At 42.1% G+C, this 20,065-nt stretch overlaps 1 protein-coding gene across 2 annotated transcripts; it reads left to right on the top strand.

Annotated features, from left to right (window-relative positions):
* Window positions 1-1,665: 1,665 nt before the first annotated feature.
* On the top strand, window positions 1,666-18,101 carry LOC110515809. Of its 2 annotated transcripts, none has more exons than XM_036956799.1 (12): window positions 1,666-1,854; window positions 1,968-2,029; window positions 2,595-2,743; window positions 3,546-3,674; window positions 3,793-3,904; window positions 4,003-4,069; window positions 4,165-4,211; window positions 7,793-7,974; window positions 8,109-8,222; window positions 13,372-13,658; window positions 13,764-13,862; window positions 17,966-18,101. In XM_036956799.1, the coding sequence occupies exons 2-12, from the start codon at window positions 1,981-1,983 to the stop codon at window positions 18,084-18,086; spliced, it is 1,356 nt and encodes a 451-aa protein (XP_036812694.1). In that variant the 5' UTR covers window positions 1,666-1,854; window positions 1,968-1,980; the 3' UTR covers window positions 18,087-18,101. The 2 variants fall into 2 exon arrangements, with proteins under 2 accessions (XP_036812694.1, XP_036812695.1); XM_036956800.1 differs by having other exon boundaries at window positions 1,677-1,769.
* The last annotated feature ends 1,964 nt before the right edge of the window (window positions 18,102-20,065 follow it).

Genomic DNA, 20,065 nt, shown 5'->3' with positions numbered 1-20,065 from the left:
TTCCCTGATCCACCTCTATGCAGACGACACCATTCTGTATACTTCTAGCCCGTCCTTGGTCACTGTGCTAGCTAACCTCCAAACGAGATTCAATGCCATACAACACTCCTTCCGTGGCCTCCAACTGCTCTAAAACGCTAGTAAAACCAAATGCATACTTTTCAACCGTTCGCTGCCTGCACCCGCATCACCACCCTGGATGGTTCCGACCTAGAATATGTGGACATCTATAAGTACCTAGGTGTCTGGCTAGACTGTAAACTCTCCTTCCAGACTCACATCAAACATCTCCAATCTAAAATCAAATCAAGAGTCGGCTTTCTATTCCGCAACAAAGCCTCCTTCACTAATGCCGCCAAACTTACCCTAGTAAAATTGACTATCCTCGCGATCCTTGACTTCGGCGATGTCATCTACAAAATAGCTTCCAATACTCTACTCAGCAAACTGGATGCAGTTTATCACAGTGCCATCCGTTTCGTTACTAAAGCACCTTATACCACCCACCACTGCGACCTGTATGCTCTAGTCGGCTGGCCCTCGCTACATATTCGACGCCAGATCCACTAGCTCCAGGTCATATACAAGCCCATGCTAGGTAAAGCTCCGCCTTATCTCAGTTCACTGGTCACGATGGCAACACCCACCCATAGCACGCGCTCCAGCAGGTGCATCTCACTGATCATCCCTAAAGCCAACACCTCATTCGGCCGCCTTTCCTTCCAGTTCTCTGCTGCCTGTGACTGGAACAAATTGCAATAATCCCTGAAGTTGGAGACTTTTATTTCCCTCACCAACTTCAAACATCTACTATCTGAGCAGCTAACCGATCGCTGCAGCTGTACATAGTCCATCGGTAAATAGCCCACCCATTTTTACCTACCTCATCCCCATACTGTTTTTATTTATTTATTTTTCTGCTCTTTTGCACACCAATATCTCTACCTGTACATGACCATCTGATCAATTATCACTCCAGTGTTAATCTGCAAAATTGTAATTATTGGCCTACCTCCTCATGCCTTTTGCACACAATGTATATAGACTCTTTTTTTTCCTACTGTGTTATTGACTTGTTTATTGTTTACTCCATGTGTAACTCTGTGTTGCTGTCTGTTCACACTGCTATGCTTTATCTTGGCAGGGTTGCAGTTGTAAATGAGAACTTGTTCTCAAATAGCCTACCTGGTTAAATAAAGGTGAAATTAAAATGACATTTTGGACTGATTTGTTTGTCCAAATCAATTTGCAGGTCCATCATCATTTGTCAATGCATCTATCTGATTGCAGACATTCAAGAGTAGCCTGAAGTCCTTTTTCAATCCTAAATAATCATTTGTTGGGATGCAAAGATGTTGTTTTTTTTGCAAACAATTGTCTTCGTTCATTTACATGCACTAATTTTTTAAAGTGTAAAACAGAGAGAGAGAGTGTGTGTCTGAGCGGTTTACTCTGTGTCTTCTGTCAGAACAGGATATGTGTTGTTGGAACTAGCAGGATGTTGATGTGATTCTAGTCTGTCAGAACAGGAGATGTGTTGTTAGAACTAGCAGGTTGTTGGTGTGATTCTAGTCTGACTGATAATGAGAGTGGGGGGGGGCTGAGGCTTTTAGGACACACCCACTAGTGTAGAGAGGAGGATATGGGCTGGTTGCTGTTCTGCAGTACCTCATCATTTCCTCATCTCTTCTCCTTACATCACCTAATTTCACTCCTCCTCCTCCTCCTCAACAGTGACTAATTCAAGCCAGAAGCAGTAGCCAGCTCAGGTACTCTCAACATTCTCTGATTCTGAGCTACACTACCAAGACCAAGCTGCTACTACTACTGTCACTGTGTTTCTAGCCAGCTCAGGTACTCTCAACATTCTCTGATTCTGAGCTATACTACCAATTTTTTATTTTACCTTTATTTTACTATGTAGAGTTAAGTTGCTATGTAATGTAATATCATTGTTTCCTCTGTAGGTCGGTTGGCAGAATGTCTCTGCTGCTTTGTTGTGTAGTGATGGCTCTGCACCTCTCAACAGGTGAATATGAAACTTGAAATTAAACAGTGTGTGAATACTTTAATTCAATGATTAAAAAAACACCCTCTGTGTTCTGTCATTTTTCTATTTGATTTAACCTTCATTTAACTCGGCAGGTGAGTTAAGAACAAATTGTTATTTATTTAAACAGGTAACTATTTATCCACATTATAACAGGAGGTGTAAAGCCAAAACAGACACGTTTTTCCAGCATCAGACTACGATTGATAATGTCAAAAGCTGCACTGAAGTCTAACAAAACAACTCCAGCAATCTTTTAATCATCAATTTCACTCGGGCCAATCATCAACCATCTGTGTAAGGTCCGTTTGCATGTTGAATGTCCTTCCCTAGAAGAGTGCTGAAAGTCTGTTGTCAATTTGTTTACTGTAAAATAGCATTGTATCTAGTCAAACCCAACTCTAGATGCTATACAGTATTTGAGGTGCAACTTGATCTAGCTTAGTTTGCACTTTTGGGATTAGTTGCTTCCAATGTACCAGGTAAACTAAGTCAAGCACAGCTCTTGAACAGTACATACTGTCGGTGTGTGTTGTTGTTCCAGGGCTGGATGCTGCCCCGGGGGTGGTGAACACTACAGAGGAGGAGGTGGAAGGCGTGGACTCCCAGTCACCATGCCCAGCCGGGTGGCATCAGAATGAGCATCGCTGCTTCTCCTTCTACCCCGTCTGGGCCACCTGGGCCACTGCAGAGGTAACTCTTGTAATTGGGAGAGACTGAGAAACTAAAGGTCAACTTGTTCTGTTGCTGTAGTAGAGTTGGTTAGGCATTGATTTAGGGCAAATCTATGGTAAAAGAATGAAGCTAAAATCAGTTTTTTTCACATAAAATGTTATACTTTCAAATGTAGTTAAATTAAAAACTATTACACGGACTACCGGGTGGTGCAGTGGTTAAGGGCGCTGTACTGCAGCGCCAGCTGTGCCATCAGAGACTCTGGGTTCAGGCTCTTTTGCATCCGGCCGCGACCGGGAGGTCCGTGGGGCGACGCACAATTGGCCTAGCGTCTTCCGGGTTAGGGAGGCCGGTAGGGATCTTATTGAGCACCAGTGACGCCTCTCATTGCGCACCAGCGACTCCTGTGGCGGGCCGGGCGCAGTGGACGCTAACCAAGTCTGTTAAAGAAGCAGTGTGGCTTGGTTGGGTTGTGTTTCAGAGGAAGCATGGCTTTCGACCTTCGTCTCTCCCGAGCCCGTTCGGGAGTTGTAGCGATGAGACAAGATAGTAGTTACTAACAATTGGATACCATGAAATTGGGGGTAAAAAAAATTAAAACTATTACTACTCCTACTAGTACTACTTCTGTCACTAATACTACCACTTATTCTGCTGTCACTACAACTGCTATTACTATTTCACAACCATTGATATTTCAAGACATTTAATTTAATTCAGGAAATGTCCATTTCTAGCCTGCATTGATCTTCGCTCCCTGAGGTACTGCCAGGTCTTTAGCTCAGTGGGCTAACACAGTGTTCTCTGACTGTCTCTCTAGTTGTACTGCTCCCAGCACAGAGGGAACCTGGTGTCGGTTCACAGTCCGGGTCAACAGGTGTTTGTCCAGGATCTGGTCAGGAGACACACAGACCAGCCGGTCTGGATGGGAGGCTACGATGCAGCTCAGGTACATGGGGTCAATGATTAATCAGTCAGTCAGTCAGTCTGTCAAATGTCTTTGTACTTTCTGTTTAAAAAACAATGAAGTGGTTTCAATTCATCAATCAATGTGTTTCTGTGATAAGGAGGGGATGTGGCTGTGGAGTGACGGCTCAGCTGTTGACAGTTTCTACTGGGAGGAGGATGAGCCCAGTAACTCTGGACAGGGGGAGAACTGTATGGAGCTACAAACTGGAGGTACACACACACACACACACACACACACACACACACACACACACACACTCTCTCTGAGCACATTGAAATAACTGAAGTGTGATTTGTCTTGACAACAGGTGGGCAGGGCTGGAATGACGTGTCCTGTGCAGAGCTGAGGTTCTATGTGTGTTCTATGGAGACAAGGTAGCAGCACTGTCTTGTATCTGGACATGTTTTATACAGGCACCATATTAAAACTCAATTACATTCATGTCATTTTTTATTTCATTTTCTTTTAGATCTGGTTTAGCAGTAATTCCAAGTCAGAAGAAATCACACGAGAGAGGTAGGAATGTCTTGGCCCATTGCCTCGGATAGATAATAAGTTAATTTTGTTACAGGTGCAGCTCCTTGTTGAAAGGCACTCTGACATTTAGAAGTGAACAGCTGTCATCTTCTAAATGTCAGAGTGCCATTCAACAAGGAGCTGCACCTGTATTGCCCTTTAAAACGTGTTGACCGATCTGGAATTGTTTTTAAACTAGTAAGCTTTTTTGTCCTCCTAGAAAACCTCTTCCTCTTTAACGGGATTTCTTCAACATTCTAAATATCCCTTGATTTAAATCTCCCATTTTAAATCTGACTTCCAACAGTCTATTCACTCTAAACAATGTGATTTTGACCACTTTCCCTGTAGCGTCGACAAAAACATAGCGCATGTTATTAGTCTATTTCTCTGCTATTCAAATCTAAAATTAGAACAGAAAAACCTTCTACCAATTAAACTATACAGCTGTTTTGGTAACTGCATGAACTCATTTAATGTAGCTAACTTCATACTGTTGAATTAACTACCATAGAACTAGTTTAATGTAACTAACTTCCTACTGTTGAATTAACTACCTTATAACTAGTTTAATGTAGCTAACTTCCTACTGTTGAATTAACTACCACAGAACTAGTTTAATGTAGCTAACTTCCTACTGTTGAATTAACTACCACAGAACTAGTTTAATGTAGCTAACTTCCTACTGTTGAATTAACTACCATAGAACTAGTTTAATGTAGCGAACTTCCTACTGTTGAATTAACTACCATAGAACTAGTTTAATGTAGCTAACTTCCTACTGTTGAATTAACTACCATAGAACTAGTTTAATGTAGCTAACTTCCTACTGTTGAATTAACTACCATAGAACTAGTTTAATGTAGCTAACTTCCTACTGGTGAATTAACTACCATAGAACTAGTTTAATGTTGCTAACTTCCTACTGTTGAATTAACTATCATAGAACTAGTTTAATGTAGCTAACTTCCTACTGTTGAATTAACTACCATAGAACTAGTTTAATGTAGCTAACTTCCTACTGTTGAATTAACTACCATAGAACTAGTTTAATGTAGCTAACTTCCTACTGTTGAATTAACTACCATAGAACTAGTTTAATGTAGCTAACTTCCTACTGTTGAATTAACTACCATAGAACTAGTTTAATGTAGCTAACTTCCTACTGTTGAATTAACTACCTTATAACTAGTTTAATGTAGCTAACTTCCTACTGTTGAATTAACTACCATAGAACTAGTTTAATGTAGCTAACTTCCCACTGTTGAATTAACTACCATAGAACTAGTTTAATGTAGCTAACTTCCTACTGTTGAATTAACTACCATAGAACTAGTTTAATGTAGCTAACTTCCCACTGTTGAATTAACTACCACAGAACTTTTAGAATGTTCTCATTAAGACTGATTATGCGTTATGCTAATTATATCACCTCTAACCCACTTTCCTGTGGTAGCAATTCTACAGGAAGAGAGAGACTGCAGATTCTTTCAAACAACATTTTTATAAGAGTTGCATTAAATAAAGCAATTAACCATCTCCAAGAAGGGTTCAGAGTTGAAAGATTAACAAACATAGTCGGGTCTCTGCTTTTATAGAAGAATACATCCTTCTTGCATACATGGCAGTCAGCAGACAGAGTGTATAAGGTCATTAGTCGTCTGTGCAGATTTAAGATCGCACGAGGTTGATAGTCCGAGGACTCAACCGTCTAACTGCATTTACAACAACAACAAAAAAATGAAATAAAATAACATTTTATTGGTCACATACATGTGTTTAACAGATGTTATTGCGAGTTCAGCGAAATGCTTGTGCTTCTAGTTCCGACAGTGCAGTAAAATGTAACAGTTATCTACTGCTACTAATATCTATCTACTACTACCCACTGAAGACTATTATTCTACAACAAAAAAAAAAAATTCTGAAAGCATTCTGTTCATCAGCAAGCTGACCAGACTGTTCTAGATAGTAGATAGTAGACTGTTCTAGATAGTAGACTGTTCTAGATAGTAGACTGTTCTAGATAGTAGATAGTAGACTGTTCTAGATAGTAGACTGTTCTAGATAGTAGATAGTAGACTGTTCTAGATAGATGACTGTTCTAGATAGTAGATAGCAGACTGTTCTAGACAGTAGATAGTAGACTGTTCTAGATAGTGGATAGTGGACTGTTCTAGATAGTGGACAGTGGACTGTTCTAGATAGTAGATAGCAGACTGTTCTAGACAGTAGATAGTAGACTGTTCTAGATAGTGGATAGTGGACTGTTCTAGATAGTGGACAGTGGACTGTTCTAGATAGTGGATAGTGGACTGTTCTAGATAGTGGATAGTGGACTGTTCTAGATAGTAGATAGTAGACTGTTCTAGATAGTGGAAAGTGGACTGTTCTAGATAGTGGACAGTGGACTGTTCTAGATAGTGGATAGTGGGACTGTTCTAGATAGTGGATAGTGGACTGTTCTAGATAGTGGATAGTGGACTGTTCTAGATAGTAGATAGTAGACTGTTCTAGATAGTAGATAGTAGACTGTTCTAGATAGTAGATAGTAGACTGTTCTAGAGAGTAGACTGTTCTAGATAGTAGGTAGTAGACTGTTCTAGATAGTAGGTAGTAGACTGTTCTAGATAGTAGACTGTTCTAGATAGTAGATAGTAGACTGTTCTAGATAGTAGGTAGTGATAGTAAAATATATTTTAACAAATGAGAAGAGAATCATACCTAAAGTAAAGAGTGAGTTGCATTGTGAAAAGCATTTACATTTATATGAACATGTATTGCAATGTGAAACATGTATTTCTAGATGAAACACCGATTTAAGTTTGCTGAATAAGTGACTGTATGATTTTGTGTCTTGTAATAATTTTAAAAAATGTGCTCAGAGTTTTGAAACAACTGTCTTTTTGATGAAATGTTTAGAGTTTTGGACAAAGTGTTGCTAAAATGGGCAACATACTGAACACCCCCTCCCTCCCTCCCTCCCCCTCTCCCTCCCTCCCCCTCTCCCTCCCTCCCTCCCTCCCTCCCTCCCTTCCTTCCTTCCCTCCCTCCCTCCCTCCCTCCCTCCCTCCCTCCCTCCCTCCCTCCCTCCCTCCCTCCCTCCCTCCCTCCCTCCCTCCCTCCCTCCCTCCCCTTCCCTTCCCTCCCTCCCTCCCTCCCTCCCTCCCTCCTTCCCTCCCTCCCTCCCTCCCTCCCTCCCTCCCTCCCTCCCTTCCTTCCCTCCCTCCCTCCCTCCCTCCCTCCCTCCCTCCCTCCCTCCCTCCCTCCCTCCCTCCCTCCCTCCCTCCCTCCCTCCCTCTCATTCCCTCCCTCCCTCCCTCCCTCCCTCCCTCCCTCCCTCCCTCCCTTCCTTCCTTCCTTCCTTCCTTCCTTCCTTCCTTCCTTCCTTCCTTCCTTCCTTCCTTCCTCCCTCCCTCCCTCCCTCCCTCCCTCCCTCCCTCCCTCCCTTCCCTCCCTCCCTCCCTCCCTCCCTCCCTCCCTCCCTCCCTCCCTCCCTCCCTTCCTTCCCTCCCTCCCTCCCTCCCTCCCTCCCTCCCTCTCATTCCCTCCCTCCCTCCCTCCCTCCCTCCCTCCCCCAGAGCTGGTTAAAGAGGTGAGTATTTATGACGTCCTGTGGGAGACCAGTGAGAGAGTAGCAGATGAGATCCTCTACTCAGCCTTCCTCAGAGGGATGTATTCCAGACGTCTGCCTGCCCGCTGCTATGCTGACTTCTGCCACCAGGAGGTGCTATACCTGGACAGAGTCATCCCCATGCTGCGGGTAAAAAGAAAATACATGAAATTAAACCAATACCACAAAGATTTACTTACCATGACTGTGATACGTGGTTGTCGTCCCTAGTTATCTTAAGATAAGTTGCTCTGTATAACAGTGTAAATGTGTGTATGAGCCAGGTGCTGATCAGAACAGTCCAGGGTCCTCCAGACATCATGATGTTTCTCCAGAGAACACATCAACGCTACCAGGAGTCTCTGAAGGAGGCCCAGAACCAAACTCCACCACACCTGGTAAGAAGCTCTTATAACAATCACCTTTTAAATGTATACTTTAATATACAATTTATTAGGAAAAACAACTAGAACGTAGTAGGTGATTTATCAATTCAGTAAACCTTCCATAAAGGTGTTCAATGACCTCTATTTGACCTTTTTTTTGTTTTGGTTAAATTCAAGTTCAATTTCGGTTTCCCGGGTTACCCAGGTTACCCAGGTTACCCAAGTTTTGGTGTATTTAGACACGCCCCCAAAACAGAAATCTCTTCTTTCTTTTCTGACTTCCTTTAGTTCGTTCACTTCATAGTATTTTAGTATTACAATAATATTCCCTTTAGCTCAGAGTGACTTAGTAAGTACATGTAATTTTCAGACTTCTTTTCACACTATTTCCCTGGGGGAATCGAACCCACAAGCCTGGCGGGTTTTTAGATAATTATATATATTTTGACCGTGTAGCTCAGTTGATAGAGTGTGGCGCTTGCAACGCCAGGGTTGTGGGTTCGATTCCCACAGGGGGACCAGTCTGAAAACGTATGCGATTAAGTGACTCTAGATAAGAGCGCCTGAAAAAATATATAACGTTCTTCTTCTATATGATTGAGAAAAATGTGTTGGTAGGACAAGCCTATGTCTGTTTCTGCTGTTGGGAAGAGAATAGTTATGGATAAAAATCTGCCGGAAGGACAATTATGTCAGTGTTTAATACAAATGTGATGTGACTGAAAAGGGTATTTAGTTGCCTAAAAGGCGCCAACCTTTTTTCGGCATTTTGACAATTCGTCTAATTCATTATTCGAATGACAATTTTTTTTGACTTAATTATATTTTAGGAAAAGTTACTAAATGACTCTTCTTGGTTTAACGCCAAGATGGCGCCGACGGAGAAGGGTGACATCTTACAAGCTGCAACCCAACTTTACCCTGCCTTAATGAACATACTGTATCAACCTCAAATACATGATTATTATCTATCCTTATGCCTAGTCACTTTACCCTGCCTTCATGAACATACTGTATCAACCTCAAATGCCTGGTACCTCTGAACATTGATCTGGTACTGTTACTCCCTGTATATAGCTCCACATTGATCTGTTACTGTTACTCCCTGTATATAGCTCCACATTGATCTGTTACTGTTACTCCCTGTATATAGCTCCACATTGATCTGTTACTGTTACTCCCTGTATATAGCTCCACATTGATCTGGTACTGGTACTTTCTGTATATAGCTCCACATTGATCTGGTACTGGTACTCCCTGTATATAGCTCCACATTGATCTGGTACTGATACTCCCGGTATATTAGATCCACATTGATCTGTTACTGTTACTCCCTGTATATAGCTCCACATTGATCTGGTACTCCCTGTATATAGCTCCACATTGATCTGGTACTGGTATTCCCTGTATATAGCTCCACATTGATCTGGTACTGGTACTCCCTGTATATAGCTCCACATTGATCTGGTACTGGTACTCCCTGTATATAGCTCCAAATTGATCTGGTACTGATACTCCCGGTATATTAGATCCACATTGATCTGTTACTGTTACTCCCTGTATATAGCTCCACATTGATCTGTTACTGTTACTCCCTGTATATAGCTCCACATTGATCTGTTACTGTTACTCCCTGTATATAGCTCCACATTGATCTGGTACTCCCTGTATATAGCTCCACATTGATCTGGTACTGGTATTCCCTGTATATAGCTCCACATTGATCTGGTACTGGTACTCCCTGTATATAGCTCCAAATTGATCTGGTACTTGTACTCCCTGTATATTAGATCCACATTGATCTGGTACTGGTACTCCCTGTATATAGCTCCACATTGATCTGGTACTCCCTGTACATAGCTCTACATTGATCTGGTACTGTTACTCCCTGTATGTAGCTCCACATTGATCTGGTACTGGTACTCCCTGTATATAGCTCCACATTGATCTGGTACTGTTACTCCCTGTATATAGCTCCAAATTGATCTGGTACTGGTACTCCCTGTATATAGCTCCACATTGATCTGGTACTGGTACTCCCTGTATATAGCTCCACATTGATCTGGTACTGTTACTCCCTGTATATAGCTCCACATTGATCTGTTACTGGTACTCCCTGTACATAGCTCCACATTGATTAGGTACTCCCTGTATATTAGCTCCACATTGATCTGGTACTGTTACTCCCTGTATATTAGCTCCACATTGATCTGGTACTGGTACTCCCTGTATATTAGCTCCACATTGATCTGGTACTGTTACTCCCTGTATATTAGCTCCACATTGGTCTGGTACTGTTACTCCCTGTATATTAGCTCCACATTGATCGGGTACTGGTACTCCCTGTATATAGCTCCACATTGATCTGGTACTGGTACTCCCTGTATATAGCTCCACATTGTTCTGGTACTGGTACTCCCTGTATATAGCTCCACATTGATCGGGTACTGGTACTCCCTGTATATAGCTCCACATTGATCTGGTACTGTGTCGTGGAAATTTCCTTAATTACCAAATGACGAGAGAGCAAACCACACACCAGTCAGAGTTATGCTTAATATTCACCTTGAATAATAATTAAGCTTTTGCAATAGCATTTTGACTTTCAACAGTTCAGTATCTCTAATGAAAAGTTGAGAGTCCCAACATAATGGCAATTGGGATCCTTTATAGCAAAGATCCACCCCCCCTAGACGACATGACAAACCACAGGTCTTAGGAACTTACACAAAGAAAATACTCTACTTCAGAGAGGAGTATCCCCTAGCCAGACAGAGTTGGCTATAAATTATCGTTCAGTTTGGTCTCCTAAACAAAGCTCTTATTTTGTCCTTGGTACAAAATGGTACCAAGACATTACCCCCACCCTATGATATATATCAAATTGTCATTTAGATACAACCAATTCTAAATACAACCAATCCTGGACAAACTCACGGAGAGGAGAGTGAGGCTATAGGTTAAGATAGGAGCAACAAAAGAGGGAGCATAGAATGATTCCAGACACTGCCATCCTCCTCTCCCCGATGGGAAAAGTAGGGAGTGACTGGCACACAGACACAGTGGAGCAAAAGATATGTTTACACATGATGACACCTTGACCTCTCCCCTCTCTGCGGCCCAAGCAACTTAGTCCTGACATAGAACAGATACTGCAAACCCGCCACAGTATTATACAAAAATAACATTCTGATGAGAAGTAACTTACAAACATATGATGAATATAAAACATCTTACCTATGTTACCACCTAATTCTGATTATTCCCCAACAACTGTTACTCCCGGTATATAGCTCCACATTGATCTGGTACTGTTACTCCCTGTATATAGCTCCACATTGATCTGGTACTGGTACTCCCGGTATATAGCTCCACATTGATCTGGTACTTGTACTCCCTGTATATAGCTCCACATTGATCTGGTACTGGTACTCCCTGTATATAGCTCCACATTGATCTGGTACTGGTACTCCCTGTATATAGCTCCACATTGATCTGGTACTGGTACTCCCTGTATATTAGCTCCACATTGATTAGGTACTCCCTGTATATAGCTCCACATTGATCTGGTACTGGTACTTCCTGTATATAGCTCCACATTGATCTGGTACTGGTACTTCCTGTATATAGCTCCACATTGATCTGGTACTCCCTGTACATAGCTCCACATTGATCTGGTACTGGTACTCCCTGTACATAGCTCCACATTGATCTGGTACTGTTACTCCCTGTACATAGCTCCACATTGATCTGGTACTGTGTCGTGGAAATTTCCTTAATTACCAAATGATGAGAGAGCAAACCACACACCAGTCAGAGTTATTCTTAATCTTCACCTTGAATAATAATTAAACTTTTGCAATAGCATTTTGACTTTCAACAGTTCAGTATCTCTAATGAAAAGTTGAGAGTCCCAACATAATGGCAATTGGGATCCTTTATAGCAAAGATCCAAGCCCCCCCCTAGACGACATGACAAACCACAGGTCTTAGGGACTTACACAAAGATCCACCCCCCCCCCCCCCCCCCTAGACGACATGACAAACCACAGGTCTTAGGAACTTACACAAAGACCCCCCCCCCCCCCTAGACGACATGACAAACCACAGGTCTTAGGAACTTACACAAAGAAAATACTTTACTTCAGAGAGGAGTATCCACTAGCCAGACAGAGTTGGCTATAAATTATCGTTCAGTTTGGTCTCCTAAACAAAGCTCTTATGTCGTCCTTGGTACAAAATGGTACCAAGACATTACCCCCACCCTATGATATATATCAAATTGTCAATTAGATACAACCAATTCTAAATACAACCAATCCTGGACAAACTCACGGAGAGGAGAGTGAGGCTATAGGTTAAGATAGGAGCAACAAAAGAGGGAGCATAGAATGATTCCAGACACTGCCATCCTCCTCTCCCCGATGGGAAAAGTAGGGAGTGACTGGCACACAGACACAGTGGAGCAAAAGATATGTTTACACATGATGACACCTTGACCTCTCCCCTCTCTGCGGCCCAAGCAACTTAGTCCTGACATAGAACAGATACTGCAACCCCGCCACAGTATTATACAAAAATAACATTCTGATGAGAAGTAACTTACAAACATATGATGAATATAAAACATCTTACCTATGTTACCACCTAATTCTGATTATTCCCCAACAACTGTTACTCCCGGTATATAGCTCCACATTGTTCTGGTACTTGTACTCCCTGTATATAGCTCCACATTGATCTGGTACTTGTACTCCCTGTATATAGCTCCACATTGATCTGGTACTCCCTGTACATAGCTCCACATTGATCTGGTACTGGTACTTCCTGTATATAGCTCCACATTGATCTGGTACTCCCTGTACCTAGCTCCACATTGATCTGGTACTGGTACTTCCTGTATATAGCTCCACATTGATCTGGTACTGGTACTTCCTGTATATAGCTCCACATTGATCTGGTACTGTTACTCCCTGTATATAGCTCCACATTGATCTGGTACTGGTACTCCCTGTATATTAGCTCCACGTTGATCTGGTACTGTTACTACCTGTATATTAGCTCCACATTGATCTGGTACTGGTACTCCATGTATGTAGCTTCACCTTGGTCTCCCTGTCTCTCTTCCTCCTCCTCTTCATCCTCCTCCTCATGCCTACAGAACCTGTCCTCAATCCAGCCCTCTGCAGCTGTGCGTCAGTACCTCCAGAGCTTCCATGACATTGTGAATGAGGAGCCCATCTACTGGCTGGTGTCTCTGCTGCCCAGAGCCCTGCTCAGACCTTACCTGGCACAGAACCTGCCCCTGGGAGAGAGGACCAGACCAGGCCCCAGCCCCTGCCTCTACCCCTGGCTAAGCCTCTTCCCCTGCCCCTGCTACCAGTGGGGGGGTGAGGACATGAAGCCAGACCAGAGGAACCAGAAGGACAAGACAGGGACATATTACAGGTATCTTGAGGTTTATAGTGTCTCAACTCCACATTGTTGTGTTTAATCTTGTCAAGTGTGGTGATATTGTGGAGTGACTCTTTTCTATCCTGTCTCTCTCTCCAGGCATCTACTGGAGAAGTACCAGGATGTGATAGACGTCTACAAGGCTGTCAACATCTTCAGAGTCCAGATGATCAACGAGAAGGCTCTCTTCACCTCCAGGTGCAGTTAGCCTAACTTACGAATGCTGTTAGCCAGGTCCTGCTATCTAAATCTACAGTTAGCCTGGTCCTGCTATCTAATTCTACAGTTAGCCTGGTCCTGCTATCTAACTCTACAGTTAGCCTGGTCCTGCTATCTAATTCTACAGTTAGCCTGGTCCTGCTATCTAATTCTACAGTTAGCCTGGTCCTGCTATCTAATTCTACAGTTAGCCTGGTCCTGCTATCTAAATCTACAGTTAGCCTGGTCCTGCTATCTAATTCTACAGTTAGCCTGGTCCTGCTATCTAATTCTACAGTTAGCCTGGTCCTGCTATCTAATTCTACAGTTAGCCTGGTCCTGCTATCTAAATCTACAGTTAGCCTGGTCCTGCTATCTAATTCTCCAGTTAGCCTGGTCCTGCTATCTAATTCCACAGTTAGCCTGGTCCTGCTATCTAATTCTACAGTTAGCCTGGTCCTGCTCTCTAATTCTACAGTTAGCCTGGTCCTGCTATCTAATTATACAGTTAGCCTGGTCCTGCTATCTAATTCCACAGTTAGCCTGGTCCTGCTATCTAATTATACAGTTAGCCTGGTCCTGCTCTCTACTTCTACAGTTAACCTGGTCCTGCTAACTAAGTGTACAGTTAGCCTGGTCCTGCTAACTAAGTCTACAGTTAGCCTGGTCATGCTAAACAAGTCTTGCCAGGTCTCCCTCGCAAAACAGGCTCTCAACCCTACGTATCTCCATAGCCTGGTGTCATGACGTTGCCCTCTTTGGGTACAGCAAGCCCCATCCCCCTTTCCCTGTCTTCTACACACAGGCTGCTGTGGTCAGAGAGAGTTCGTAAATTCTTGGAGGAGATTATTTCCTCATGGCCACAGTATAGAGACAGAGTCACTTTTCATAGAGAACAAAGGAATTTCTTCAACCTCACAGAAGTTGAGGTCCCAACAACATTTATGTTCTGAAGAAGGTATAAAAGATCGGTGAAGAATCCAGCTACGAACTGGTCCGTTTGGTACAATTTGGTGAAACTCATGGGAGCCAATACGACCACATTACCATAATGCTGTTTATATTATAGCCTCAGATATGAGGTTTACATCTAATTGTTGTATAAGATGAATGAGTGAGGATGATACTGTTTGAAATTAGTGTAATGTGATTTTGGACAGTTTAATGAAGGAAACTCCAATTCTCTTTGGAGTTTAACTACATCAGAGGACCGTCCATGAGGCCAGTAGGGTCGGGCATCCTGGGACAGGCCCTTTTCTGCAACTCCCGAATAAAACCCCCACTTTGAGAATTTCTCAACAGACCATGTTTCTCTCAATCACGACAGGACAAAGGTTGCAGACCAGCTTACCTCGATAACGAGAGGGCCAAGGTTTGAGTAGATGGCTGAATCTTTTAACCATACCACGTGGTTAAACTCTTAGACTATCGATACTGACAGAATAAGAACAAGTCTTTGATATGAATTACTAGTCTGCAGCTAGGAATTCGGTATCACTGAACGCGATGAACGACAACCGCCAAAACATCTATTCTATAACCACATGAATGAATGTCACTCTGAACTATCCATTCTAAATACGAGACAGAGAGCGAGAGAGGACAGACACTCTCCAACAGAAACAAACTTTTCAACAGAGACCCCGACGACACACTGAGCGTAAATATACATATTTATTGCAATGGTTAACGAATGAGTGAGCGTTCATGTGCAAACGATTAGCATTTCAATTGTTATAATTATCAACTGTGTGTTGTCTTATCTCAGTCGACCACCACTTCCCTTTTGTGCACCAAGCCGCGATGCCGGTTTATCCCACTAGGGAAACTCCGTTATCATTTCCTTGTAACTATCTACTGTTTGTTTATGCTTCCTAGTTAATTACAGTAAGATGATTAATCAGTTTAATCGCGTAATAATAATTACAGAGAGTCATTTGATAAAGATGAATCTTCAGTTTAATGATAGTAAACACACAACACTGGGTACCAGTCTATTTTGTGGTAACAAAATGGTAACATTCTACTCCTTGTGGAGTACAAGAAGTGTAATCCCAACTAGCTAATTTGATTTGCTGAACGTTGTGGGAACATACATGTTTGGTTTACCATTGGTTCTGGGGAGGAAACCATAACTTTACTGACTGGTAAAATGGAGCGTTTTTTAAACTTTCTAAAAATGGAAATGAAAACTTAGCCTGTTCTGGGAACGTTAAGTTTTAGGTTGCAGGGAGGTTCTGAGAACGTCTAACTATGGTTCCAGGGAGGTTCTGAGAACGTCTAACTATGGTTCCAGGGAGGTTCTGAGAACGTTTTACTATGGTTCCAGAGAGGTTCTGAGAACGTTTTACTACGGTTCCAGGGACGTTCTAAGAACGTCTAACTATGGTTCCAGGGAGGTTCTGAGAACGTCTAACTATGGTTCCAGGGAGGTTCTGAGAACGTCTAACTATGGTTCCAGGGAGGTTCTGAGAACGTCTTACTATGGTTCCAGGGAGGTTCTGAGAACGTCTAACTATGGTTCCAGGGAGGTTCTGAGAACGTTTTACTACGGTTCCAGGGACGTTCTAAGAACGTCTAACTATGGTTCCAGGGAGGTTCTGAGAACGTCTAACTATGGTTCCAGGGAGGTTCTGAGAACGTCTAACTATGGTTCCAGGGAGGTTCTGAGAACGTCTAACTATGGTTCCAGGGAGGTTCTGAGAACGTCTAACTATGGTTCCAGGGAGGTTCTGAGAACGTCTTACTATGGTTCCAGGGAGGTTCTGAGAACGTCTAACTATGGTTCCAGGGAGGTTCTGAGAACGTCTTACTATGGTTCCAGGGAGGTTCTGAGAACGTCTTACTATGGTTCCGGGGAGGTTCTGAGAACGTCTAACTATGGTTCCAGGGAGGTTCTGAGAACGTCTTGCTATGGTTCCGGGGAGGTTCTGAGAACGTCTAACTATGGTTCCAGGGAGGTTCTGAGAACGTCTAGCTATGGTTCCAGGGAGGTTCTGAGAACGTCTAACTATGGTTCCAGGGAGGTTCTGAGAACGTTTTACTATGGTTCCAGGGAGGTTCTGAGAACGTTTTACAACGGTTCCAGGGACGTTCTAAGAACGTCTAACTATGGTTCCAGGGAGGTTCTGAGAACGTCTAACTATGGTTCCAGGGAGGTTCTGAGAACGTCTAACTATGGTTCCAGGGAGGTTCTGAGGTTCTGAGAACGTCTTACCATGGTTCCCTGAACATTTTCCTGGGAGGTTTTATTAACACTCAGAGAACAGAATGTATAGGTTATTTTGAGTTTATCGTGTATCACATTAACCAGGTGATGTCTGTATTAATGTTAAACGTCTCTGTGATGTTCATCTCTGTATTAATGTTAAACGTCTCTGTGATGTTCATCTCTGTATTAATGTCTCTGTGATGTTCATCTCTGTATTAATGTTTAATGTCTCTGTGATGTTCATCTCTGTGTTCATGTTTAATATCTCTGTGATGTTCATCTCTGTGTTACTAGTTGACAGAGTAATATAACTGAGGTCATATATAATGTTGTCTCTGTGATGTTCATCTCTGTGTTACTAGTTGACAGAGTAATATAACTGAGGTAATATATAATGTTGTCTCTGTGATGTTCATCTCTGTGTTAATGTCTCTGTGATGTTCATCTCTGTATCACTAGTTGACAGAGTAATATAACTGAGTTCATATATAATGTTGTCTCTGTGATGTTCATCTCTGTGTTACTAGTTGACAGAGTAATATAACTGAGGTCATATATAATGTTGTCTCTGTGATGTTCATCTCTGTATTACTAGTTGACAGAGTAATATAACTGAGGTCATATATAATGTTGTCTCTGTGATGTTCATCTCTGTATTACTAGTTGACAGAGTAATATAACTGAGGTCATATATAATGTTGTCTCTGTGATGTTCATCTCTGTATTAATGTCTCTGTGATGTTCATCTCTGTATTACTAGTTGACAGAGTATTATAACTGAGGTCATATATAATGTTGTCTCCGGCTGGAGAGTCCCAATACTTTAATTATCAAATCAATAAATCAATGAATATCTGATGTAATCTAATCCGTCTGTGTAATATTATCCTAGCTGGTTTCCCACTGGTGACGAGGAGGAAGAGGAGGACCAACCCATCCTGTTGTCTGTGGAGTCTGGTCCTGACGTTAGGGTGAGTGATGTATTTATTTATGACATGTTTATCTTGTTTTGAAATCAGTCGGGGATTGTGAACAGTTTTTATATTTTATTTCACCTTTATTTAACCAGGTAGGCCAGTTGAGAACACCTTTATTTAACCAGGTAGGCAAGTTGAGAACACCTTTATTTAACCAGGTAGGCCAGTTGAGAACACCTTTATTTAACCAGGTAGGCCAGTTGAGAACACCTTTATTTAACCAGGTAGGCCAGTTGAGAACATGTTCTCATTTACAACTGCGACCTGGCCAAGATAAAGCAAAGCAGTGCGACACAAACAACAACACAGAGTTACACATGGAGTAAACAAGCATACAGTCAATAATACAGTACAAAAAGTATATTTACAGTGAGTGCAAATGAGGTGAGACAAGGGCAATAAATAGGCCATGGTGGCAAATTAATTACAATATAGCAATTAAACACTAGAGTGGTAGATGTGCAAAAGATGAATGTGCAAGTTGAGATACTGGGGTGCAAAGGAGCAAGATAAATAAATAAATAAATAAATAAATACAGTATGGGGATGAGGTAGTTGGATGGGCTATTTACAGATGGGCTATTTACAGATGGGCTATTTACAGATGGGCTATGTACAGGTGCAATGATCTGTGATGATTGATAATGTGGCTGTTCCCCCCCCCCCCCCCCCCCTTCCAAAACAGTTGTTCTTTGCAAACACACAATTTAGGCCAGCCCACTCTGCTTAAAGATGGACCGGTCCATCTGGCCCCAAAATGTCCTATGGCCAGTCTGTTTCTGGATCATAGTGACTCTATTGGGACAGCTACAGTTCCTTGCGAAAGTATTCGGCCCCCTTGAACTTTGCGACCTTTTGCCACATTTCAGGCTTCAAACATAAAGATATAAAACTGTATTTTTTTGTGAAGAATCAACAACAAGTGGGACACAATCATGAAGTGGAACGACGTTTATTGGATATTTCAAACTTTTTTAACAAATCAAAAACTGAAAAATTGGGCGTGCAAAATTATTAGGATTGATTATAAAAAAATGACCGCTCTTTCCTGTGTATTTCTGAACATTACGCGACAAACAAACAGAGGAATTTTGGATCTAATAATAATCTTTATGGAACAAAAGGAACATTTGTTGTGTAACTGGGAGTCTCGTGAGAGAAAACATCCGAAGATCATCAAAGGTAAACTATTCAATGATTGCTTTTCTGGTTGTTGTGACCGAGCTACCTGATGCTAAGTGTACTTAATGTTTATCGTGCGATCGATAAACTTACACAAACGCTTGGATTGCTTTCGCTATAAAGCAAATTTTCAAAATCTGACATGAATATAAATATTTATAGTAATATTTATTGTATGTAGCGCTATGCTATTCAGCGGTTGTTGATGACACTTATCCCGAAATCAGGATTGCTGTGTTGCTTGATATGTTTGGAAGAAGTTTTATTGGTAATTTACGGGATTCATTTGTATGCATTTTGAACCGGTGGATTACTGAGTCTAGCGCGCCAATGAAACTGTCTTTTTTGGGATATAAAGAAAGACTTTATCGAACAAAAGGACCATTTGTTATGTAGCTGGGACCCTTGTGATTTAAACCAGATGAAGATCTTCAAGGTAAGTGACGCCTCTGCAGGGATGGAAAATGTATGTAATGCTTTGTGTGCTGGGCGTTGTCCTCAGATAATCACATGGTGTGCTTTCGCCGTAAAGCCTTTTTGAAATTGAACAATGCGGCTGAATTAACAAGAAGTTAAGCTTTTAAATTATGTATGACACTTGCATTTTCATGAATGTTTAATATTACGATTTCTGTAATTTGAATTTCGCCCTCTGCAATTTCACCGGATGTTGTCGAGGTGAGACGCTCGCGTCCCAGTGATCCGTAAGAAGTTAATGGACCCCAGGAGGAGTAGCTGCTGCATGTTCAGTAGGTAATGGACCCCAGGAAGAGTAGCTGCTGCATGTTCAGTAGTTAATGGACCCCAGGAAGAGTAGCTTCTGCATATTCAGT

This window comes from Oncorhynchus mykiss, chromosome 21 (assembly GCF_013265735.2).
Source record: "Oncorhynchus mykiss isolate Arlee chromosome 21, USDA_OmykA_1.1, whole genome shotgun sequence".
NCBI lineage: Eukaryota > Metazoa > Chordata > Actinopteri > Salmoniformes > Salmonidae > Oncorhynchus > Oncorhynchus mykiss.
Note: the sequence above shows the minus strand (reverse complement) of the source record. Positions and strands in the feature narration are given on the sequence as shown.

Bases quoted from the DNA above. Each gene is read 5' to 3' on its own strand.
- LOC110515809 (XM_036956799.1), top strand. From the start codon at position 1,981: ATGTCTCTGCTGCTTTGTTGTGTAGTGATGGCTCTGCACCTCTCAACA. The intron at 7,975-8,108 runs GTAAAAAGAAAA...TGTATGAGCCAG, and splicing joins GAGTCATCCCCATGCTGCGG to GTGCTGATCAGAACAGTCCA. The intron at 8,223-13,371 runs GTAAGAAGCTCT...TCATGCCTACAG, and splicing joins ACCAAACTCCACCACACCTG to AACCTGTCCTCAATCCAGCC.